The sequence below is a fragment of the Corvus moneduloides genome, chromosome 5 (genome assembly GCF_009650955.1).
Source record: "Corvus moneduloides isolate bCorMon1 chromosome 5, bCorMon1.pri, whole genome shotgun sequence".
Classification (NCBI taxonomy): Eukaryota; Metazoa; Chordata; class Aves; order Passeriformes; family Corvidae; genus Corvus; species Corvus moneduloides.
Window position 1 is genome coordinate 49,447,514 of NC_045480.1, and position 23,317 is coordinate 49,470,830.

At 37.0% G+C, this 23,317-nt stretch overlaps 1 protein-coding gene across 1 annotated transcript in view; it reads right to left on the minus strand.

Moving 5' to 3' along the window:
* Positions 1-23,317, minus strand: part of PDGFC (platelet derived growth factor C) — a 124,098-nt gene that overhangs the window by 51,374 nt on the left and 49,407 nt on the right. Inside the window, exon 2 of the mRNA XM_032109821.1 lies at positions 1,009-1,204. Within this exon, the coding sequence (XP_031965712.1) occupies positions 1,009-1,204 (196 nt within the window). The remainder of the gene's footprint in view (positions 1-1,008; positions 1,205-23,317) is intronic.

Here is a 23,317-nt window from a genome sequence, read left to right on the forward strand (position 1 = left end):
AGCTCAAACCAGAAAAACAAACAAAAAATTACTTTGAAACAAAAATCTTGTGTGAAGTACCTCTCTGCGAAAGCATTAGAGAAGAATATGCCATTTAAATGACATATTTTATCTGCTACTTAATTTACCAAAGAGTCCAGACAATGTACCACTATTCACACATCAGGATTTTTTATGATGTGTTGCTGCAATGACAGACAGATACAGGATACAAGAGTTTAGGATCTCTCCTCTTTCACCCTCCCACAGGAAATATACATGTCAGTCCTACTGCCTCGCAAAACACCCAAAACATTATCAACCACATGGCTTGGTTCAGAACTACATTCATGCTGATGCCTCTCATGTCACGATTGTTTCTGTCCCAAATTACAAAGCCTTCAGCAGAGAATCAGGGAAGAAAACAGAGATTCCACCAGTCCTACAGAAACCTTTGCCAGTGACTGAGCAAGCAGATACTTACTTAAGTCAGGGAAAAACCAGTACCAATAAAGAATGTCAATTAGCACAGTACTTTAAGTGCTGTTTTTCATAGACAACTTGACAATTTAAGGCCACTGAAATATTGTAGAGTAGCATGTGGGTTTGTCTTGAACAGGGATATAGTACCTCATGTCATGACCTGAATTCTGCTTCAGGTAACTTACCAAAATTTTCTCTGTAAAAATTAGACATTCATAATTCTAACATTGTGTCAAGAATATTTTCCCAGATGTCAAAACTTTTACTTGAGAGGGAGATTAAATATACCATATTTTTGTGTTGTAGTATGTCTATGGCCTAGATACTGAATGCAGAAGTAAAAATGGGAGCACCCCAGAGCTTTCAAGCATGAAAACCTCCTCTGGCACTATAAAAAAACCCCATAAACCAACACTTTAAAAGATGCATTTTATAAATAAATTAATGTGCAAGTGTCAATTTTTGCAAAACTCAAGCAATATATTTTTTTTTCATACCCCAACACCTCCTTTCAGAATCTCCTAAGTGAAAGGGAAAGTAACTTACTTGCAAATGTCATCTTCTGGGTCCTCAAGCCCAAATCTTTCATCAAAAGTAAGCTGTATCCATACGTTTTCATCAAGTGCTACTAATCTCCACACTAGCACAGTGTTGCGTGGGTACGTGTGTGGAAACTTGGGGCTGTGAATACTTCCATTAGTAGTCACAGTTATTATCTTCTCATGGTGAGGATCCTGCACACCTACAGCAAGGACAGAAAACAGAGGTATCAATACTCATTCCTTCTGCTTTTCCTGAAGTGTTTGTATAAGTATGCACAGATAGAGACACTTTTGTTTTGTTTTCTTCATCTTGCAAGAATTTCTCCTTGAAAAATCCATACAGTAACAACACAAGAGTCGCAAGTATTACTTTGCTGGCAAAAAGTTATTCAAACCCAACTTTCAACTGTTCTTTAGAAAGCAGAACCGAAGTTCAAGTGGAAATAAGAGAAATGTGACTGCAAAGTCCCGACTACAAGACTGGACTTCTCAAGTCCACCAGCCCAAGGGCTACATCATGCAGCCTGCTGACAGCTTCAGTTCTTTATTACTGGAGATTGCAGAGATCTCACAAGGCTACAGGGAGAGGTCTGCTCAGATCTACAACAAAAGGGATGATTCGAATTTGTCTTTTGCTAGTGGAGACTGTTTCATATTTATTTGGTCCAGTTTGATGACTGCCCCCTTCCTGAGGACTGTATCAGAGCAAAGTTGTCCCTACAGAGGACTGAAAGTGGGACATGCTTGAGGAAATTTGGGCAAGTCACCAAGCATAAGAAATAGGCCATTTACAGACAAGCCTCAATCAAGGGCACTCCTCAAAATTGTTCAAAACATTGTTAGATTAAATACATGTAAAATTAAATGAATGTTTCACAACATGTCAGGAAATTAAGTCAAAAGAAATAAGGCAACTATGTTTGATTTTTAAAGCCCACAGTAACAATGAAACTACTGAAAAAACCTCTACAGGTTATGGATTTGTAACTGTGCGGAGTTAACCAAAAGAAAAGGACTCTGGTGAGCAGCAGCCACGCCTTTCAGAGTCCCAAGAATTATCTTCACAGTAACTCAAGAAACCTCATTCTCTAAAGCATCCAATATTCACAAGAATGCATATTCAGCTGCTGGGATCAGCTCATATTGGGTATTTGGCAGTAAAAAAAAAAAAAGGTATTGACCTAATCTTAATACATTTTAACATTGTGACATATGACGATGAGATTGCTAAACAATGAAAATTTATTTCCATAAGCATATCAAATGAAAACCATCTCTTTTTTGCTATAGCACATGACTTTTATCATTTTCATCTTCTTCTAAAACCTGTATATGGTCAGATTGATATTTCACTCAGTAAATTATAGGAATTCTCAATGGAACCTATTAATAACTTTTGTAACAAAATAAGGTTGTACTTTTGTACTGGAGAGTTAACTTTACTTTCTTTCCAGCTATTCATTGGTTTTTTTCCAGTTATATGTTTTACCTTATTTTTCTGACTTTTTTTTTATAACCAGCATTATGATAAACATTCATTTGAAGTTATAAAAGACATACATACTTCTGTCTACTATGAAAATACATAGTGCAATTCTGCCTTATTATAGCCACATATAAATCTGGATAGCTAAATGAATGCAGTGCAAGAAAAGAAGGCCACAGAGACTGCGTTGCTATTTTAAAAGAATTAATCTATACTTAAATATAATTTAAAGTCTGACAAACTTTAGCTTTCTATTCTTCTGGGCTTGTGCCTTCTACTTGTGGTATGAAAATGGTAAATTTTCTTTTGAGTAGAATGTCTTCCTATAAAAAACTAATGGAGTGTGGTCCTGCCAGTACCCACACACACTTGCAAAGGACTGACTGCAGTAAGAGAGGACAGCACGCAGTAATAATAAAAATAGGCACAAAACCAGAATTCCTAATTTAGATACTTCATTGGGTTTTTGTTAGCTGAATCACAAACATTTTTCTATAATGTACAGTCTGTCAGCTGAGAGCTGCATGCTAAACACAGGAGCTAACAATAATAAAAATTACTTTCCCAGAGATTAGTGCACCAGAGTGTTATTTCCAAAGTATTCAAAGGACCACCATTTCAGATAAACATGTCAAAGTGTGGTATCTGATGACACTACGCTTAGTGGTACATTTTGTCTTTAAAAGCACAAACAGGATTACAAACCATGATATATTTCCCAACATATTAAAAGGTGTTTTCTTTTGCATCATCAGGGCACTGATAACAACAGCACTGCAAGTAAGGACTGTAAATAGTCTAGGCATACCAAATGAGAAGTCAATAAAAAGGGGAAAAGGAATGAAGAGATATCTACTAATTTAGTGAACTGCATCTCCAGTACCTTCAAGCTCCTCCATTTGCAATGGAAAAATATCTATTTACTTTACACACAACAGCGTTACATGAACATATCCAATTCCCACACACACCACTTGCTCCATTTCAAATATTTGCTTTTGCACAGTGGAATTTCTTCTCTTACAAAAGAATTACTTTGTATGACTACAAAGGCAAGTAATTGCTGTCACTGGAGAATGAAGGTTGTTATTTCTCTTTAGATAAGCTGCAATATCCTTTTTTATCTGGTCTACATAAATTGTACCAGTGTACCTCAAAAACGCTAGCCTTTTTCTACTGAGTTCATGGATGGTCTGAAAATTTCTTTGAGTAGACTGCATGAAAAGCACAGCTACCTGTGCATGGCTAAGAGGAAACTATAGTTTCTGTTCTTTGTGGAACGACTTTGCAATTCCTGGCTTTAGTTTAGGTGTAAGTCAGTCCAAGTTACACTAAAAAGGCAGTAACAAGCTCACTCAGATTTACAGCAGTCAGCTGTAGAACTCCAAAGCTATATTTATAGCTGCTGTGGTCTGTCTGCCTTTCTAAGAACAACCATCCACCCCACCCTCACCCTGATCTCCCTCCACTGTCAAAAAAATAAAAAAAAGGAAAAAAATAGAAAAAAAATTACTGTACAAACAGCATTGTATAAATCTGAAGCATCAGTTTAGGTGAGGATTGAGGTAGACAAGGCACCATCTCAGCCAGGAGACAACAATACCACACTGGGAAAATGGGGAGGGCCAAAACAACATATTTGCATCTTCAGTAAAAAGCTTCAGCAGACGATGAGCAACTAAGATCATCTTCAGGAGAAAGTCCTGGAAATGAGTCAAACTAGACAGGAAAAATCCCTGAGTTGACCCAGAGATATGACACGGTTACACTTATTAGGAAAGGACAGCACACACTTAACATAGCCTGAAGTTGAAGAATGAGTCACCACAGTCGTCTTTGATGTGGTACAAGATGCTATCACCAGATTTATACATCTATCAATGCAGAAAGTCTGCCCCTGAAAATTACAAGATTCCAGGCATTCTGAAAGCACGGCAGTGCCTAACCCTTCCACCAATGTAGTTATGCAGATGAAAAACCAGAGTATCACCAAACAGATCAGCAGATGCCACTGTAAACTGAAATTAAACCCACCCACTAGACAAGCTCATTCCTGTCTACTTCAAAGTAAGTCTCTTCCCCCATGGGCACAACACATTTCACAAAGATCAGCGCTGACACTTTTTAAATATAGCAAATACCTCCTTCTTTGTACATTGTAATCTCTACATTTTAGCAAGGGTCATGGTTAAAACTCAGACAAATTGCATGCAGTTCAGGAGAAGAGGAACTCTAGAAGAAGAGTGGAGCACCATGGGTGGAATAATGACCTCAGCACTGATTCACTTAAAAGGTAACAGAGTACTGGTAAAATTAATTTCTAAATCCTTTTGCTACAACTACACTTATTTCACAACAGGACAACAGTACTGCTAATCACACAGTCTTAATATATATTATTTGGTTGATTTAATCTGATAGACCTAAATTATGAAAAAAACCTTTTAGGCCTTCAGCAAGAACATTAGCTCATGCGTGGCTATCACTGCTTAAAAACAATAAAGCCAAATTCAAACATAAAAAAAGTCTTAACTCCAAATATTTACCAATAAACATTAGAAATTTTTCAGGTATACAGCAGTGTTGCAGTTTGTGAATTTTCTGTTTTAAAACTGAGAAACAAAAGTTGCCAGTAACTCATTGGTCATTACCATAGAACTTCAGAGGGAAGAAGGGTTTTTGAATTAATTGAAAGGATTTCCGGACAGCAATCCCGTGTAATTTTTACAACACACCCATCTGTACAAAAACTGAGACTTTGTAGAAGGAATTCTTTGAAATGTAACATAACATGCTATTTCTTCCTCTTTCACCAGACTTTCAAGAAGCAGTACACCTGCTTTGAAAAGTAGTAACTCAAGGTATACAGGACCTTCTGTCCTGTCTCTGATTCAGTTGCCTCCAGGCACTTCTTAGCTATTATCTGAATACAACAGCCAAAAGAAATTTAACTCTTTTGCCAGGCACAAAAGAAAAACTGGGAAATCATCTGTTATTGGCAGAAAATTGAAGACAAATACCTCTGTTCTATATTGTTTGCATATAAAATGGCTATCAGAGCAAAGTCACTCAAAGTCATACAAATGCTGCTGTGCAGAGACCTCTGAGACCTCCGAGACCTCCAGTTCCAGCTCCTGCTTAGGTTACAGTTCCCACTCACACCAGAGCAGCACATTCATTGGAGGGTTGGCATTTTCTAGACAATGCTCAAAGCCCCTCACAGATGGAAACTCCACACCACCTTGGGATAACTTGTTCCATTGCTGCACTACCTCTCTAGGTTAGATATTTTTCCTAATGTCCAATTTGATCCTCTCAAGCAGCAATTTTTAGCCAGGATTTTTCTGTTGGTTTTGAGGAGGTTTTTGTGTGGGTTTTTCTGGTTTTTCTGGGGGATGGGGGGTGGGGTTTGGTTTGTGTTGGGTTTGTTCTTTGGCTTTTTTGATGGGCTTTTTTTCAGGATTTGTTCTGGTGTTACACTCTGTACCTTCTCCCAGGAAGAGTTTAACTTGTCCACCCCTTGCAACTGCTCTTCAGGCAATTGGGGGCCTGCTATGCCTGCCTCACAGCCTTCCCTTCCTCCGACAAAACAAGCCCAGACTCCTCACTGTCCACTCACCACCTGCCACCAGCTAGCTGAGCCTTCAAGCCTGGCCATCCAGCCAGTTTTCAACCTATCCAAGCAAGCACTCTATTCTTCCAAACATTGTGCCTCAAGCAGCACAAGAAATGTTTTTGAAGCACACATTGTTTGCTTTCATCATCAACTTTTCCAGTACTAAGAAAAAGAAAACTTAATACCGACTTGCTGTATCTCATAAGAGAGCTTCCCTAAGCAGTACAGTCTGTGGCTTTTCTGGGATACACTTCTTGAGACAGATCTTCCGTGGATTTCTCCATTTTCACTTGCTTCTATGATACAGCTACCTATTTTAAGTCTTGACATGATTCTTCAGGTAAGAAATTAGAGATCAGCACTACCCGTAGTACACACACACACAATATACATGTGATCTGTCAACTATCACAGCATCATAAATGCAACCTCTAACTAGAAAGATGACAATTTGCACATTTACTAAAATTGAAAATGTAACAAGTACAATTTATAAAGTATTGCATGGATATAAAGTAACAAATTAGAAATGTGTAAGAGAAAGATTACATTTTGTTTACATTACTCCTCCCTCTGACACGTACTTAACTCACACACTTGGAAAGGCATGTAAAAAAATTCTAGTTCACACAACTCAAGATGACTGTATGGAAGAACTGTATTTTTTTTTTTTTTAATCCTACAATTTAACCTATTCCTTTTTTCTTCAGTTACTATTTTGAGATCAAATTTGTACTGTTACCTTAGGCACTGAATATCATACACTATTTGACTGCTGGCTAAAGGTCTTTCTGCCTTTCACATTTTGTTAAGAACTGAACACAGATGAAGTGAGCAGAGAAGAAAAAGCTTTCTAATTGATCTTCAGGAACCCTCAGTTTTGGCAGCTGGCCCAACAGGGAAGGACAAAAGGAAGAAAGCGAGGACAGAGGGGTGGAGGGGGAAAAGACATAAATGGGCAACAGAGCACGGAACTGTAGTAACAGATTTAATAAAGTTTCAAAAGAGCTATGTGACTTAATGTCCTGCAAAAGATAATAATGACTAATCAGAAAGTAACAAACCTTTTTTGATTCAAAATCACATCAAGAAACAGAAACGAATTTCTACTTTTACTTTACAAGCTTATACTATATAACCTTAAAGTATTCTGCCAGCACTTTGCCTAGTACTCTGGCTTCTGCTCAAAGAAGAGAATGGCAATTAAACAGGGGTGGCTTTTTGGTGGTTTTTTTTTGGTTGGTTGGTTGGTAGGTTGGTTGGCTGACTGCTGTTGGTTTTTTTTCCTGCATAGTAGATCTTCTTCCATTAAAAGTAACCTCTACTGAGATCTGTTTTCAGACCAAATTCTTTTGGAACGCAGTCTTGGTCCTGAACTTCTCAATATCTTTTAAAACTAGATAAATACTACATTTTAGCCAAGATAAAGAATTCCTTTTGCTAAATGTTAGATGAGGTAACTTTTTGCTGTTATCACATGCTTAAAGATCTAATTATTGTAGAGTGTTTCAATAAGCTTTTATTCCAATGTCCACAGGTAAAGCCTTGGCTACACTGGAACTGATATTAAAGCCCCTGCTGACTTGACTATGAAAGGAATTTCAACTATACTAAATACATAAACCTGCTAGAATTATGGTATAATAGACTGATAATAATATGCTCTGCTTTATTCATCCTGAAATAAACAGCATTATTACTACATTGCATATTCATAAGACAAATACATATTCTGGTCATTCAAAAATTAACAAAGAACTCTGCGATACAGCAATTAGCAGTTAAAGTTATTACAGCAACATCCTTCTTTTCTCTTATGGATAAAATAAATACCAAGCTTGTCCTTTTGATATTTATTGCGCATTTTTCCTTGTCTCAGTGGTTTTTTCCTAGAAAAATTATTATTCAGTAAGTAACTATCATATAATATACAGTCTCTAGTCAAGGATTTCTCCCTCTCTCTGCCCTCTAGCTTGAGTGACCAGCGTCATCTCGAACAGAAAAGGCATCACTTAAGTAAAGAAAATTCTGGCCTCTTTCCACAACCAATATTATTAACATATTTATCAAATTAATCCAGGATTATGATTTTGTTTCTGGAGGTGCAAAGATATAAGCAGGAAAAGATATCAAATGTCCATCAGAAAGTGTTTTAGAAGTTTTAAAGGCACTATATTATAGTTAATTCCATTCCCATTTTTCTTCACTTTGAATGATTTACAATTGATTTATATTTGCAGTATGGTCTCTGAATGTCAAAGAAGTACCTGAAGTGTGATGACAAAAACAAAACCATAACAAAATAGAGGGAGAAAGAGTGGAAAGGAGAAAGGAAAATGAAAACATAGTGAAAACCGTCATTCTGAGTAGATCACTCCCCCTACCATTACAAGGATTGGCAGATAGCAAACAGCTGCATGATCAATAGTATCCAGGGCAGACAACAAATGTAATCAGCCTAAATACCTGGCCTTCACTCATCAGCACGAGCTCTTTGTGACTTCCTCATCTTCCTACGAGACCACTCTTAATATTTTTCTTTTCTGCTATCTTCCAGAGCATCAGTATGCTATGTAACATTTTTTATGTTTTCTGTTTCCTATTTTCTCTTCCCCTGTGGAAGGGGGAAGCGTTTTACATAATCTCCACTCACAAGTCCCTCTATGCAAAATTATTTCAATAGATACTGAAAATTGTTGAAGCTGAAGCAAAGCCTAACTGCATACAGTGATGGATCCATTTTCCTGGTTCATCTTGTAGAAGGCTAGAACATCAGATTCAGTCTTCTTTAATAATGACCAGGTAAAATGGGCAGTCCTGAACGATAACAAAACTCAGGAAGGGAAAAGTTTTTGAAAGCTACTCACCCAGGTTTTAACACACACATGATTAAATGGTGTGGGATAGAAGGAATTGCAAGTCTCCTTGGGAAAGTACAACTTGCTATACGTGAAAAAAAATCTCAGTATAAAGGTCACGCAGGAACATTTAATGCTGAGAGGGACCAGGAAGTAAGCACGAACAGTTAACCAGGAAACCAGGAAAAGGTTTGCCCAGCTGGAGATATTTATATCTACTAAGAGATAACAAGGTCATTTATTTACTTTATAAAGAAGAAAAAAAAAAGTATTTTTAATGTCTTATGTGTTTGGGAGGTTTGTGTGAAGAAATATTAGTATTTTCAAATCTGTAATCTTTCCCATTCTGCTACTAAAAATAAGTGTTTCTTTTTTCCTATGGGAACTGATTTAGGAAAGTTTTGAAAAACATAATTCTGAAATGTAAACAAACATCAACAGGAAGTATAACTATAAATAGTATCTACAGCAACAACAGAAACTCAAGTGAATGTAAAAATCATCACATATAAATGTTCAAGCCCAGCACTTCCAATTTGTTTTCAATTTTATTACAACAGCACTTACAAGCTACATCCAAAATTAGCTTTGTTAGTACTGGAGACCACACACATGCCCACACAGTATCAGTCAGTCTGTCTTGAAAAGCTGTACATACCAGCAGAGATAGGAAGGGACAGAGAAACAGAGCATTATCCTGAGTATTACCCTGATTTTCCAGACTGTGCATGGCACAGAGTGGTTACAAGTGCAAGAAGATAACTTCAACAAAACAGTAAAATGAACCTGGATTTCCTTTCATCTCCATTAAAAGCATTAGTTTCAATGCCATTTATTAAAAGCTACTTGTAGCTCATTTTCTAATACTAGCTATGGCTCTTTATATGCTTTTAAATGCATGTGATTCATGTCCTTTATAGACAAAATTCTTTAAAACCCAAACCGTTTGAAACTTTCACTTCTTAAGTCAGACCTTGCTGAAAAGCAAGGCTTAATTTTATTGTGTCCCTTTTCTTTATGGTGCCTTCAGTTTATATTGTGCAGCACTTGTTAAGAGAAGATACTAGTAAACATTTGGGAAAAAGATTATCCATGGTCCATGTGGAATTCAGTCTGGATAAATAGACTCTATGGATACGGTATGTGTTAAACAGCTCTCTCTCATTTTAGGTATTATTCAGAATGAAAAAAATAACCCCAGCCTGATCATGTTTCAAGAGGTGGAAAGAAGAAAAAAAAAAAGATAAAACTACTACCCTAATCCTTAGAAATACCAGCCCTGAAATGTTTTAGTTTGCTGTTTGCATTGTTCTGGTATTTGCATAGATTTTATTTTTTTAATTCCTCACACAGTGGAGTATGTTGTAAATATAGCAATGCAAACATTTATAAAGGTCATCAGTCCTATTCTAAGTTCTGAAAAGAAAGTGCTATCCAAGACCATTTTGAAAAGCATTACTGCAAACACTTTTAGTCAGAAAATTACAGTGATGAGGTCATGTAAGAGAGGATGTAAAAGAAAACCAGAGATTTAAGAGTTTGTGTGCTACAATTGCAGGCATGAATGCAGCACATGTAGGGCTAGTTCTACCTACAGAACAAGAGTTACTATAAGAATGAAGCCCATGTGCCATTCAGTTCAGAAGGTCCTAAGCAAAACTCTTATTACAGAAGTGACATTGTTACTGGAAACCTCCAAAAGCCAGCTGAAAATTGTCCCAGGCTTACCTCACATGTACACAATATGTACCTCCAGTATATCCTCGTGTTAAAAAGGCAAGAGAAACAAAGAAAATATTATAAATAAATAATTTAGCATCTCCTTACATATTTTCTGAACTGGACTACACCATACTTCCAAATTCAGAGACAAAAAATGTACATCTTTAATGTCCATTTAAGCAAAGAAATCTTTTAGCTGGTGTTATCCTGTTAAAACAAAGCTTCTGGAATAATATGGTGTCTTTGGCTTACTAAAATTTGATTTCTAGCAGGTGAAGTGATCATGTCCTATCAATACAGATCTGCAGAGACAAATGCAATGCAACTGTTACTGAACTGGAAGACCTTCAGACAGACAGAACTCAGAACAAAATCAAACTTGAAACACTCATTTCTAATATCTTCGAATGGAAGGTTAAATCATGCAACACTAGAAAAATACTCTTCCATAACAGTATTTGCATGTCTAGAAGAAATTTAGAAAGGAAACACAAGTCCAGCTACAGCAGACAGTCTGTTGTTCTGCAAGGACAAAATGAGAAAGTTTTGTACAGTATAAAATCACCATATGGAGAAATAATATTTTTTATAACTCTGTTATCATGCATCTCTGATGCTGCTGGCTATTGAACTCACATATACTTGAAAACCAAGGATCTGTTCTTACAGACCGACCACAATGGCAAGCATCTGATATTTAGACAAACTGATGAGAATTTTCTTAGGACAGAGAAATTTTCTAGCTTCAGGGAGAGAACTCTTGCCACTCTCTCTAAGTAACTTGCCATTTTCAGGTAATTTCAGGTGGTACAAGCCTAACTGATCATCCAGCCTTTACTCTTCAGGGAAGTCAGATGAACAATAACCTCACATTTGCAAATAATTTATCCTTATTTTCCTGTGACCTTTGTATTTTTCCAAAGACCATAAAGGCATAATAGAGCATCCATAAGAAACCTGTACCCCCTAGGCTAGTGTATTGCACATGGTATTTTATGTAAAAACACTTCCAAAAGACCCTTTTGCTAATCTAGTATAGCAGGTGTCTTCGAGGAGGACTGACAGCAGGGCCCAAGCACCATCAGTCACAATTTATGCCACTGAAAAGATTATATGCAGTGCTGCGGTCCTCAGAAACCTATTGCAATACTGATTTAGGCTTCATTCCCCAAAGCTGCCAATGTTCACCTTATTTCCCAGCTTAATTTATGATTTTATTTGTTCACACATAATTTATGATTTTTTTCATACAATAAGCTCAAGCTTGTATCACTAGATGATTTAGTGTTTTTTTCTGCTGTCTTTAATATAAAAATCTTCTCAGAGAGTTATGTTTAATCCAATATCAAAAAGCTCTATATAGGTTCATCTGAAAAAAGCTTCACAGTTATAATATGAAAAGTGACATTTGAAACTCTTAAGTCACTCAGATATCCCTAGTTTCAGATAAGTTTCCCATTTATCCATTTAACGTTTTTAAAACTATACAAGTTTTAAAACATTGAAACTTTTAGAACTGTGATCTTCCCAAGGGTCTTGGCAATGCTGTACAGAGCTACATTCCTTTAACATAATTTGGTCAATCAGCACTGCACCAAAAGCTACTGCTCATTTTGAAATCTAGCATGAGAAGTACGCTGCTTTCCACAACAGTCTTGTCCTCAGTGTCACTCAGGATCAGAACTCAGCCAGACCCGTGACTTTACCTTTCTAAAAACTTTAACCTTTGCCAAACCATCCATACCACCCTTCAGTATTCTTCAAATTCTTTGGAAAACACAGACAGGCATAGGGGAGGGTTGGGGGAAATCAATGCCTAAAATGCATTTTGGTTGCAGTGTCCCTGCAGTCCTGGAGAACCTGCAAACAAAAAGGAAAGCAGACCCTTAGCAGTGAAGCTCAAAAACTGCCCAAGCCAATTGGCTTCAGTCTGGACAAAAAGGCTTTGCCTTAAGAGTCAGTGGTAGAACAAACAGCGATGTGTGATGGAAGCCCATCTTTCCACCAATAAATAAGATCTGCTTTCCTGATAATTTATCCTAGGTGAACAGTAAACTAGGTTAGGATACTTGATGAAAACCACTTTCCAGTCTCTTCACTCCCTTTTCGGAAGGGGTTTTGGATGCCAGTTTTGGCTAAATTTGTATTGTCATTTGAACTCCTTGGGGAGAAAGGTAGAACTATTAATTTCACAGGCACAGAACTGCATTTCTTAAGTGCAGTTTGGACAAGCTGAATTCAAAGTTCACATCACATCACATGAGTCTCAAGATAAGAAGGAAATTAAATGCCAGAACTCTGTTTACCAAAAAGAAGTTAAATAGAAAGCATTTTCCCCTAGTTACACTTGGAGTCACAACGGAACCTCTCAAGTGTTAATCCCCATGCAGTAATTGTAAGAGTTATATATATTTTAAAATAGAAGAAAACTACAGTAATTTCAATTAAATGAAATTGTGCCTTATATTAAGGCACTGCCTTTTTCCAGGGCATAGCAGCAAGTTACTGTAGGAAAGGGAACAGCTTTTATATTCACATCTTGATGCACACTTCATTTATAATTTTATGCCTAGGAATTCCAACGCATCCCCAACAGAAGGAATTCATCAACAGCTTCAACACTAGTAGGTGAAGCTAGTAATTCAATTGCAAAACAAACAAGGTAGGAGTATGATGCCCTCAAGCTTATGCCTTCATGTAAATGAGAAGGAACAGAACAATTAATACATGCATAATCTAATCCAGCACTGCAATTAATGGGATGGCTGAATCACTTGGTGATAAAAGCTCTGCAATAACTAAACATACATATCTTACACACGATGGCTGAAGAAGAAAGGAAATACTTCTCATATCTAATCAGCTTCCCTCTGCAGAATTTTAGCAATATCAGTGTCTAGAAACTTTGATGGTCCATAATTTTGTTTACTCAGTCCACCATAGCATTGCACGAAAAAAAATTCTATACATGTAGAATGCTTAAGATCAATCTGAAGTTTGTTAATTAATTGCTTACTGAAATTTTTAGCCATGTTAATATTTTCTTCTTATTTCCAGGAACCTTAGCAGAAGTCTATTTTATTAAAACCTTGCACAATTAAAAAAAATAATAAGTAGAAAGGTCCAAAGTGCTATGGCAGCTGTTCTGTTTGAAATTGAAAGCTTGAAGTTAAGATTATAATATGCCACAGGTAAAGTATTATCTGCTCATCAAAGTATCACTGCTATAAAGAAATATGAAGCACCAGATGCCAAATGTTGACTACCTCCACTATGAACCTGAATAAGAACCAAAGACTGCTGAATGAAAATCAACTGAGAATATGCTTAGGGTTTGGGGGGGGGGGGTGAGGGTGGTCTTGTTGTTTCAGTTCCTGGTTGTTTTGGGGTTTTTATAAACAGCATATCAACATGGTTTAGATATTTTGGGTCTTCTGTAAAAGCAGATAAGTTACATTATTATACTGGTAAATCTGTCTTGATGACTGTTGATTTTACTCTTCTAGGACTCCTTCCTCACTGACTGAATTTGAGGGAAGTAATGGATTTTCGTCTTGCTGGCTGCAATTTAAATTAACACAATTTGGATTTGTAGTCTCAGAGTGAAGAAGTTAATTTCTGAGAACATTACTCTCCCAGATTCTTTTAAAACATGGGTGTCATATGAAATTTTTTTAAGGATGCTCAAAAAAGCAAGGGTCAGGAATTTTTTTATTTACAATCCAGAGATGTCTTAAGTTCACGTCACTTAGGTTTAGGTCTTCAAAAGAAGCAGAAAGAGGAGGTTTCATGGCACCACCTATTTGCATAAAACTAAATGTAACTGAAACAGTTGATTTCACTGCAAGTTTGGTAGATTCTCTGCAGTGAGAAAAGTTTTCAAAATAACCTTTAAGTTGAGGTGTTACTGTTCAAAGAACAGCGCTGGACCATAAGTGATAAAAACCCCACTTTAAAACATGTCTTCTCTTTTAAAGATAACAAATACAGACTTGCTAACAAATAGACTTTCCTTCACAGTGTAGTAACTTTATTCTGGTTTCAAATTCATTATTTTACATATTTTAGAGAGAATTAAAGCTCACTCTATTAAAAGTAATTAGACTGACTCTTTTTAGACTATGAGTAGGATACACATGATGAAAAGAACTGATGGCTTTAATTCTTTTTTTAAAAAAAAAAAAAACCTATGTACAGAACTTTCACTTAAACCATTTAAACATTCTTAGATAAAGAGCAGGAGGCATTATGAGTTGCATTGCTGCAAACCACATGCATCCATATACAGGCATTTATTAAAGAATTGGTGAAAAAATATAAATTCTTCCATAATTTAATAGTATTTCTTACTTCACAGTTCAGCAGAAGTAGCTCTGTGATGTCTTTTCAGATTTCATGCTGCTGTTTACGAAAAAAAAGTTTTCTTGGAAGGCGATCTCATCCTAATCTTTTCATTTTTTACAGTACGTCTAATTACTGCTGAGTGCACTTCTGGAAGTAACATCAAATCTACTTGTAAGAAAGACCCAGGGAGTTCATAGCATAAGGGAAAGTGAGAAAATAATTAAAAGGAGCAACAACAAAATAAGTCATCATCTCATTTCAAAATCGGCCAAATCTGATGAAGGCTAAAGAGATCACATATTCTCATCTCATGGGAATGCACATTTGCCTCTGGAAGATTCTTGTTCTAGCAAATTGGAAGAGGAGAGCAGAAACTGTTTCTGCTATCTTTGAAGCTGCAGGCCTAAAACTAATAAAGATGAAAGTCTTTGTGCCCACTTCAGAAGGGATGGATGTGAAATATATCAAATATCAGAGGCATACATGAAATCAACAGTGCTAACAGCCGTATTAAAACAAGTCCATACCATTAGAATCATTACTAGCAGAAAAAGCAATTAAGGGTAGAAATTAAAAATGTGCCAGATTCAGACGAGCATATTTCCCAGGATTTTTCAAATTACAATCCAAGGATGCCCTCGGATCAGAACTAACCAGTCCTGGTATGGAAACGTCAAAAAAATGCTCCAGTTCAGCAGAGACTTTGAGAGATGTTAAACAGACCTTAAGAGTAACAAAAAGAACAGGGGAAAAAAATCTCATGGCCAGCAGCCCGAGTGATTCCATACATCAGGAGAACAGAAAGCGCCCCCTTCTCCTCCCACAAGCTGCATTTCCCATTTGCTCCATCACTCCACCACATCTTACTGCAGCTGTGAGGATCCCCACAGCGGGGCCTGTCCGTGGGGTGTGGAGGCGAGGCCAACCCCGGCACAGCTCTGCTCCTGCTGCTTTCTCTGCCATCGTTACTGGAGTCAAGCCTGGCACCAGCTGCGCTCCAGGGCAATTCTGGCTTCAAAGCAGTTCCCATCTCTTAGCAACACCATCTATGCACACCATCAGAGAGCCACTAACATTTGGGTCAATATCTTCGTCTTCACACACTGGTAGAAAGCAATTCCTTTAGGTTTGCTGGCTGGAGTTAACAGAACCCCTCCTTGATACAGGTATTCAGTCTCTCAAGCTCAAAGCGTTTCAGCTGTTCTGGGTGCAGTTTTCCACATCATAATCATCTAATATTCTAAAAGAATGGTAGCTTAACTGTGAAAGAACAGATAGAAGAATTAAGGTGTATTAGGGCATTTCAGACATTTGCTGTACTGATAAGATTTCCCTTAGGAGACTTCCCACAAGGACTGGAAGTTTCCACAAGGGTCTGCATTTGCACTTGGTCCAGTGTTGCTTATTGCCCTCACTACTCCTAGAGACTGTCTAGGAAAATGTTAGGCAAAAGCCCAATTGAAACAAAGTAACCTTTGTAAAGTAAAAATAATATCGATTAATAAAGAGGCTAGAAGCACAGTGTATTTCTTTATTTTTGCAATTCTTTATATACAACTCCCTCCAACCCCCAACAGCTGGATGACTGGGTTTTCATTCCATTTTCTGGTACATTCTGAAGACGACAGTAAACCCAGTTTATCCATTTTCAAAATCACTTGCTTTCCTTGTGACTGCTGTTAAAATTCAAGCTGATAATGAAACCACCCTCCTACTCAAGGAGACACACAGCATTCCCCAGCACATACCCCTCAAGTGCTAATGCCTGGTGCAGGATGGGATTACTAGGGATCAGCAGCTGGCAAATCTGGGTATCTACTCACAGCTTAGCCCGAAGCCATTCATAAAGACAATACTCTGGGTCTCATTGAAGGCATTTAGTTATAGCTGTTCTTATTTTCAATTCTAATAATTCTCTTCACACGACAACTTTTTTTTTGTTAGTGCTACCAGAAAACAGTGCCACATAAATACTAAGCAACATCAATACTTATCAGCAATTCCCAATTAAATATCCCAAGGATCTGTTTAATTCATCCCCTAAAGTGTTACAGTTACTGTATGAAGAGGAAAACAAAAGCCACTTCCTTATTTGTGTTATAAATTTATTTTTAATAATATTTATTCAAATTCTGATTAAAAGCCAAAATAATTGTGTATCAATAATTGTGTATCAATGTAAAAATGTAAGAGTTAAAATAAAAATTATAAATGAAAAAAAGCAACTAATGATAAATACTTACTGTGCCTGTCTACTCATGGAGATAAATCCTGAAAGATGATGAGAACCGCATCCCCTTTTCCAGCAGAGCATGTAATTATCTTTTCACCCAGCTCATATTACCAACCAGTCTGGGATGGAAGACCCGTCTTATATTGCCAATGTAATAAAATCTTACACCTTTAGTACAATGGAATTTGTCTTAAGTCAAAGCAAAAAAAACCAAAAACCAACCTAAAAACATTTAATGACCTCTAAAGCTAAAGAAAACCAGAAAACCCATTAAACAGCTTTTTTATTTTAAGTGCACTAAACAGTTCACCATTAATGTCTAGATTTTACTACGACCTTAACACAAGAATACCAGAAGTTCATTTCATCCTCCTTTATCACTGTCATTTATTACTATCATTATTGGGGAGTGAAAGCAGGTAGATGTTTCCTTTTTTTATTTCCTTTAAATTCAAAATACTGTACCACTATTAATACCTAAATGTTTAAATTAGTCATAGTCATTTGATGACACAATCTACTGGAATCCTTCTCTTCTTCTCTTTCCCTCTTTTATTCCATGTACATTACAGCTGGTAACGTGGATGAAATCCAGATGTTATGTAAAACAGCTGCAAATATGTGCTTCTATTTAAGCCTCCAGTACTTTTACTCATACACAGAAAATGCTTATACACTGACTGTCTGTGAGATCAGTTCACTGGAAAAAAAATTAAGTCAGCTGCTAGGCCTTGTTAACTAAAGTCAAAAAGAACCCTCAGTTAAAGTCAGTTCTTAAAGCTGAATACCAGTTGACTTATCAAGTTATTCATTCACTGACAAAATATACTATTTTGTGTGTCAGTTTTGTGGCCTTTTTTTCCCCCTATAAATTCACCATTCATTCCATTTTATTTTTTTTATTTTCATCTACACATACATAACAACACTATACAAAAGCTGATTATCTGTTCTCTTCCAAGGTTTGGCAAAGTTTTATCAAAATCTGCAGTCCTAGTTCATTAAGGCAAATGAAAGCTCTAATTTTTCTCCCATTTGGTTGCTTTAACACAGAATCATATTATTTCTATTCATAACAAAGTTTTTAGGTAAATTAAGTGAGGAAGTAAGGAAATATTGATCAATCACAGCAGAAAAATCAAACAAAAAAAAAAAAATCCAATAAAACTCCAGTACTAATACAAGCATAGAATAACACCACATTAAGAACAGTTTAGAGAAAAAAAAAAAAAAAGAAAGAAGTGGACATTGATTAATTTTATTTTAGTCTCACGTAAATATCAGATTTGTGGAGTTCAATATAAAGTTATCAAATATCAGTGCTTGTATACTTGCAAATAGATCAGCAACAGAAGAAGGGCTATGGAAAATCTCCATTTTTATGGATGCATGGGAAACATAATGAAAAAGTATAAAGAAAAGTCTAAGGTAATAACTGCCTTCTTTGCCTTAGACTTCAACAGCAAGACCAATACCCAGGCCCTGAGCTGGAAGACAGAGAACAGAATGATGCCCCCATAATCTAGGAGGGAATGGTCAGCGACCTGCTCTGCCACAGGTATGCACAAGTCTCTGGGATGAGATAGGATCCATCCAATGGTACTGAGGGAGTTGGCAGAAGACACCATCAAGCCACGTGCCATCATTTACCAGCAGCCCTGGCTAGTCAGGGTTGTCCCAGCTGATGGAAGGTTAACCCATGTGATGCTCATCTACAGGAAGGGACAAAGGGAGGATTCTAGGAACTAAAGGCCTGCCAACACAACCTCAGTGCCAGAGAAAGTCATGGAGCAGATCATCCAGAATGCCATCAAGCAAACATGGACAGGACAAGCAGGGAATAAGACCCAGACAGCATGGGTTTATGAAATGAAGGTCCTGCCTGACGAACCTGGCCTTCTATGATGAAGTGACCCACTTGGCGGATGAGGGAAAGGCTGTGACTATTGTCTACCTAGAAACTGTTAAAGTCTTTGACACTATTTCCCACAGAATTCTCCTGGAGAAACTGGCTGCTCGCAGCTTGGAAATGTGTACGCTTTGCTGCACAAAAAACTGGCTGGAGGGCTGGGCCCAGAGAGTGGTGGAGAACAGTCACATCCAGCTAATCACTAGTGGGGTTCCCCAGGATTCGGTACTGGGACCAGATGTGTTTAATGACTTCATTGATGACCTGGAAAAGGGGATAGAGTGCACCCTCAGTCAGTTTGCAGGTGACACAAAGCTGGGTAAAATCCGCTTTTGATTAATGGAACCCATCATTTAACTACCTTAGGAGGTAGGCAATCAAACTTTAATCATTAGTCATCATGCCAGACTTTTTCCCAAGACTGGCTTCTTTAACAAGGAAAGGAGAGTCAGCAACGAGGAAACATATTCTGCCATTTACTATGCAGAATCCAATAAAATACTTTGGCCAAAGTAAGATATATTACTTTTATTTATCCGTACACATACACACACAAACACCCCTATGCACAATTCTGAACAATCATGTCTGTGAGGATTCCTGTGGGTATGTATTCTGTGTCATGAGAAAAACACACAGCTCTGTCTAGATATCTCAGGAAGGATCACCTACCTGCATCCTGCACACTTAGACCCCGATGAAATTCTGAGCGAGGTATCATGCAGGGACTCTCCATAATACAACAGGTAGCTGCCCAACTCTGTATTACCAATTCCCATGTTTTAGTGCAGAGTGGTCTTGCAGAATTTTAGCATAAATATGCAGCTGATCATAGCCTGACACAGCTGAATAATAAAGGTGGGGGCACGAATGCAAGGAACAGTAAACCAGTTGCCCTGTGCGAGGCTACAGAGAAGTTCTGAATCCTCAGAACTGGTCTAAGATTACAGAAAGAACCTGTCGAAACCTTTTCTGCAAATGGAGTACTGCAGTAACCTTCTCCTGTATGAGTGACCAAGATCAGACAGTGCATTAAAGAGAACTTTGATAGGTCGCCATCTCCTGATTTTCTTAGACCCTGGCGATCTAAGAAAAAAAGAAACTCTTCCAATGAATAAAGACAAATAATATGTGTCACAAAGTGAGGCTGACAAAGCAATGTAACAGCATTACCCTGACAGTGAAACAGCCAGGGCAGCAAAAACCTACAACCACTTTTCCCATTTCCACATGTTGCCATGCAGTAGTTCTGTGCAAAAGAAAACACAGATGTCATCTTTCTCAAGTGATTTCTCTTTTTCCTTTGTAAAATCATAATTTTACTGCATTTGTTTGGGTTTGCAACAACAGTAGATTGCAAAGGTTTTCCAATCAGAAAACTATTTCATGGATAATGAGGGTTCTCAATCTTCTCACTGCAGCAGCAAAACCAGGCACTGCTTAACCAGTACTGCCTGACAACACGGTTGGTTATAGACAGGATTACTATTATATTTTACACTGAAATGTAAGTGAGATTATCAAAGTGGCCACCTGCTTAGTTTGTGGAGTAATGGTTTCTGACTACTGCATTCAGAAAAAACTGGAGAAGTGTGAAAACATAACACAACATTCATAAAATTCTGAATTAATGACTGTTCACCAGTTTGAACTGGAAAAAATAACTTGCAATTTCATTCCATGTTATCCTATGCTTTTTGGTTCCTGGCTTTTTAAGAACAAAATACCATTTTTACAAGACATATTCAGTATCAACTGCAGTTGGTCACTGACAATAGTGGTGAAACTTCTCAATACATGCATTTTTAATAAAAGGCCTTTTTACTTGCTGAATTATATTCTTTCATATCCCATTACTCATGCTTTCCACTTTCATTTCCAAAAGCAGGAGTTTAAATTTCTTACTTAACAAAGATAAAGCTTTACTCTTTCTCCTTATTTCATTGTTTATGATTTACCCCTCCTTTCAATTTTGAAAAATGTTGAAATGAATTGGAAAGAAAAAAAAAAGCTAGTTCGAAAAAAAACGTCCCTGCTTTCTCTTTTGGGGGGGAAAAAAAAAGTACATAACTTAGAAAATATTTTCAAACACTTTTTATTCTTCCTTTCCCAATGAATGAACAAGAAAATAAGTACAAATATTTTAATCAGCAATTTAAATTTTTACAAGTTGAAACATTTCTGATTTGTAAGGCCACAGATTTAAAATTTAGGCTCAAAACTAATTTTCTGTTTTCCACTTACGTGTGCAAATTAAGTTTTATACCTGGAAAGAAACCATGGAAATCACAGATATTCTCATTTAAGGACAGAGGTTAAAGGTGGTTTTTTTTTTTTTAATTTAACCAAACTTACACAGACAAGAGTTCTACTATCCTACTTTTTGCAGATTAACTCTATTTTCCAAATAAGACCTCCCTCAAGTAGCTTTCCATTGTTTTAGCAGATTCATTTAAGCTACTTTCATCTCTCTTGAAAGATAAAAATCTAGTCAACAGAAGAATATAGATCAAAAAGCCTTTGCCTTCAAAGGCAAACAACTTCAAATTATGGCTCATAAAACAGTAACACTCCAAGTTTATTCTCTGTGTCTTTGTTTCAGAAAGGTGTTTTTAGATATTTTTCCTACAAGTTCACCTTCTTTCCTCCTTCTACATAACTACCTCTTCTACTGGTAAGTCTAAAAATGCAGTGAAACCAAACTATTTCTGGGACTTGGAAATATCAGGATGGAGAATTACTACACACATGCAAGTGCACAGGTGTTTAGTATTTCTTAATTTAAATTAGCACTATCTGGGTGCTTCTGCAGCCACCAAGAGGGTGCTGGGAGTGCTTTTTGAAGAAATACAAAGATGAAACATTTTCTCACCAGGTGCCTCCCTCCAGAAGGACATGTGTGTAGTTAGGAAGCAGGCAAGCTAAACAAACTATTTTTGCAGCTTATTCTTGCAGCTGTCTCATTCTCTTAATACAGCTGTGCAAGCCGTGAAAAATCTACGTCATAATTAACTGCTATGTTTTCACATCTCATCTCCTCTATAAAAGGCATATAATCAGTCACTTTTATGCTGAAGCTTGTAATATACATCAGTGTAATTACTGCTATAGTATTTAAACAAAACGAGTGCTATTTAATCAGAATCATAGTGGCGCTTACAGTGTTAACTAACGTCTGCTGCTAGTGACAAATTACTCTCAGTAGGTACTTTATACAGCAAATGTCATTTCTCTTTTGGCTGTGTTACTATCAGATAATTAGCTTGCTTGTGCTTTTTGGGTTTTGTTTTTTGTTTGTTATTTAAATAACTCCCAGAAGAAAAGGTCCTAAAATTTCAAGGTTAATTATAGGATACTCATGTCCTGTACTGCTTTGGTGCTGTTCCTATGCTCTAACAAGGGTAATCAGGCAGGATTGCAGCATCCTGCTGTTACCTCATTTTCTCTGTCAGACTATAGGTAAAAATTCATAATTTTTTGATAGCTGTATTATATAAATACACTTTTTTAAAAAAGCCTGTTTAAAATATCTGAGAGCTTTTCCAGTCTAAATATTTATTCTCACTACTACTTTTGAGGTCTCCAATTTCTGTAGTCACTCTCACAACTTGCAACTTTCACCAAGGTCTCATTGCTGCACAGTGTCAGCTTCTGCCATCTCCCTGGGGACTACTCTCAGACTAACACATTCTTCATAGTGATTAAGTCCAGTGGGGTGCGCTCCTCAGGAATATCAGACAGTCTGAATTAGCAGCATCTTCAAAGAAAAAAGGTCTTCAGAGTATAACTACTTTTTCAGGCTACATCTACCCAAAGCGCAGCATAAGTCTAAGAAAATAAAATAGTTCTGTGTTTGCAGGGCTCACAAATGGCAAGAGCCAACCTTTGTCTTACAGAATCCAAGTTACAGTCAGGAACATTATTATGAGCACACTTGCCATCTGTACTCAAACATTAATGGCGCAACTGGATTGACTGTATATGGACAGAAATGGTCTCAGAAAGATTTGGATTACAAAACAGATAAAATATAACAGATGTGCCCATCAGCAGGCAGGCTGGCATTCACTCTGCAGCAGCTGAAGCTTCCAAGAATAAGCATACTGGAGTAATTCATCTCTTTCGAGCTTTCAAGTCACAAAAGG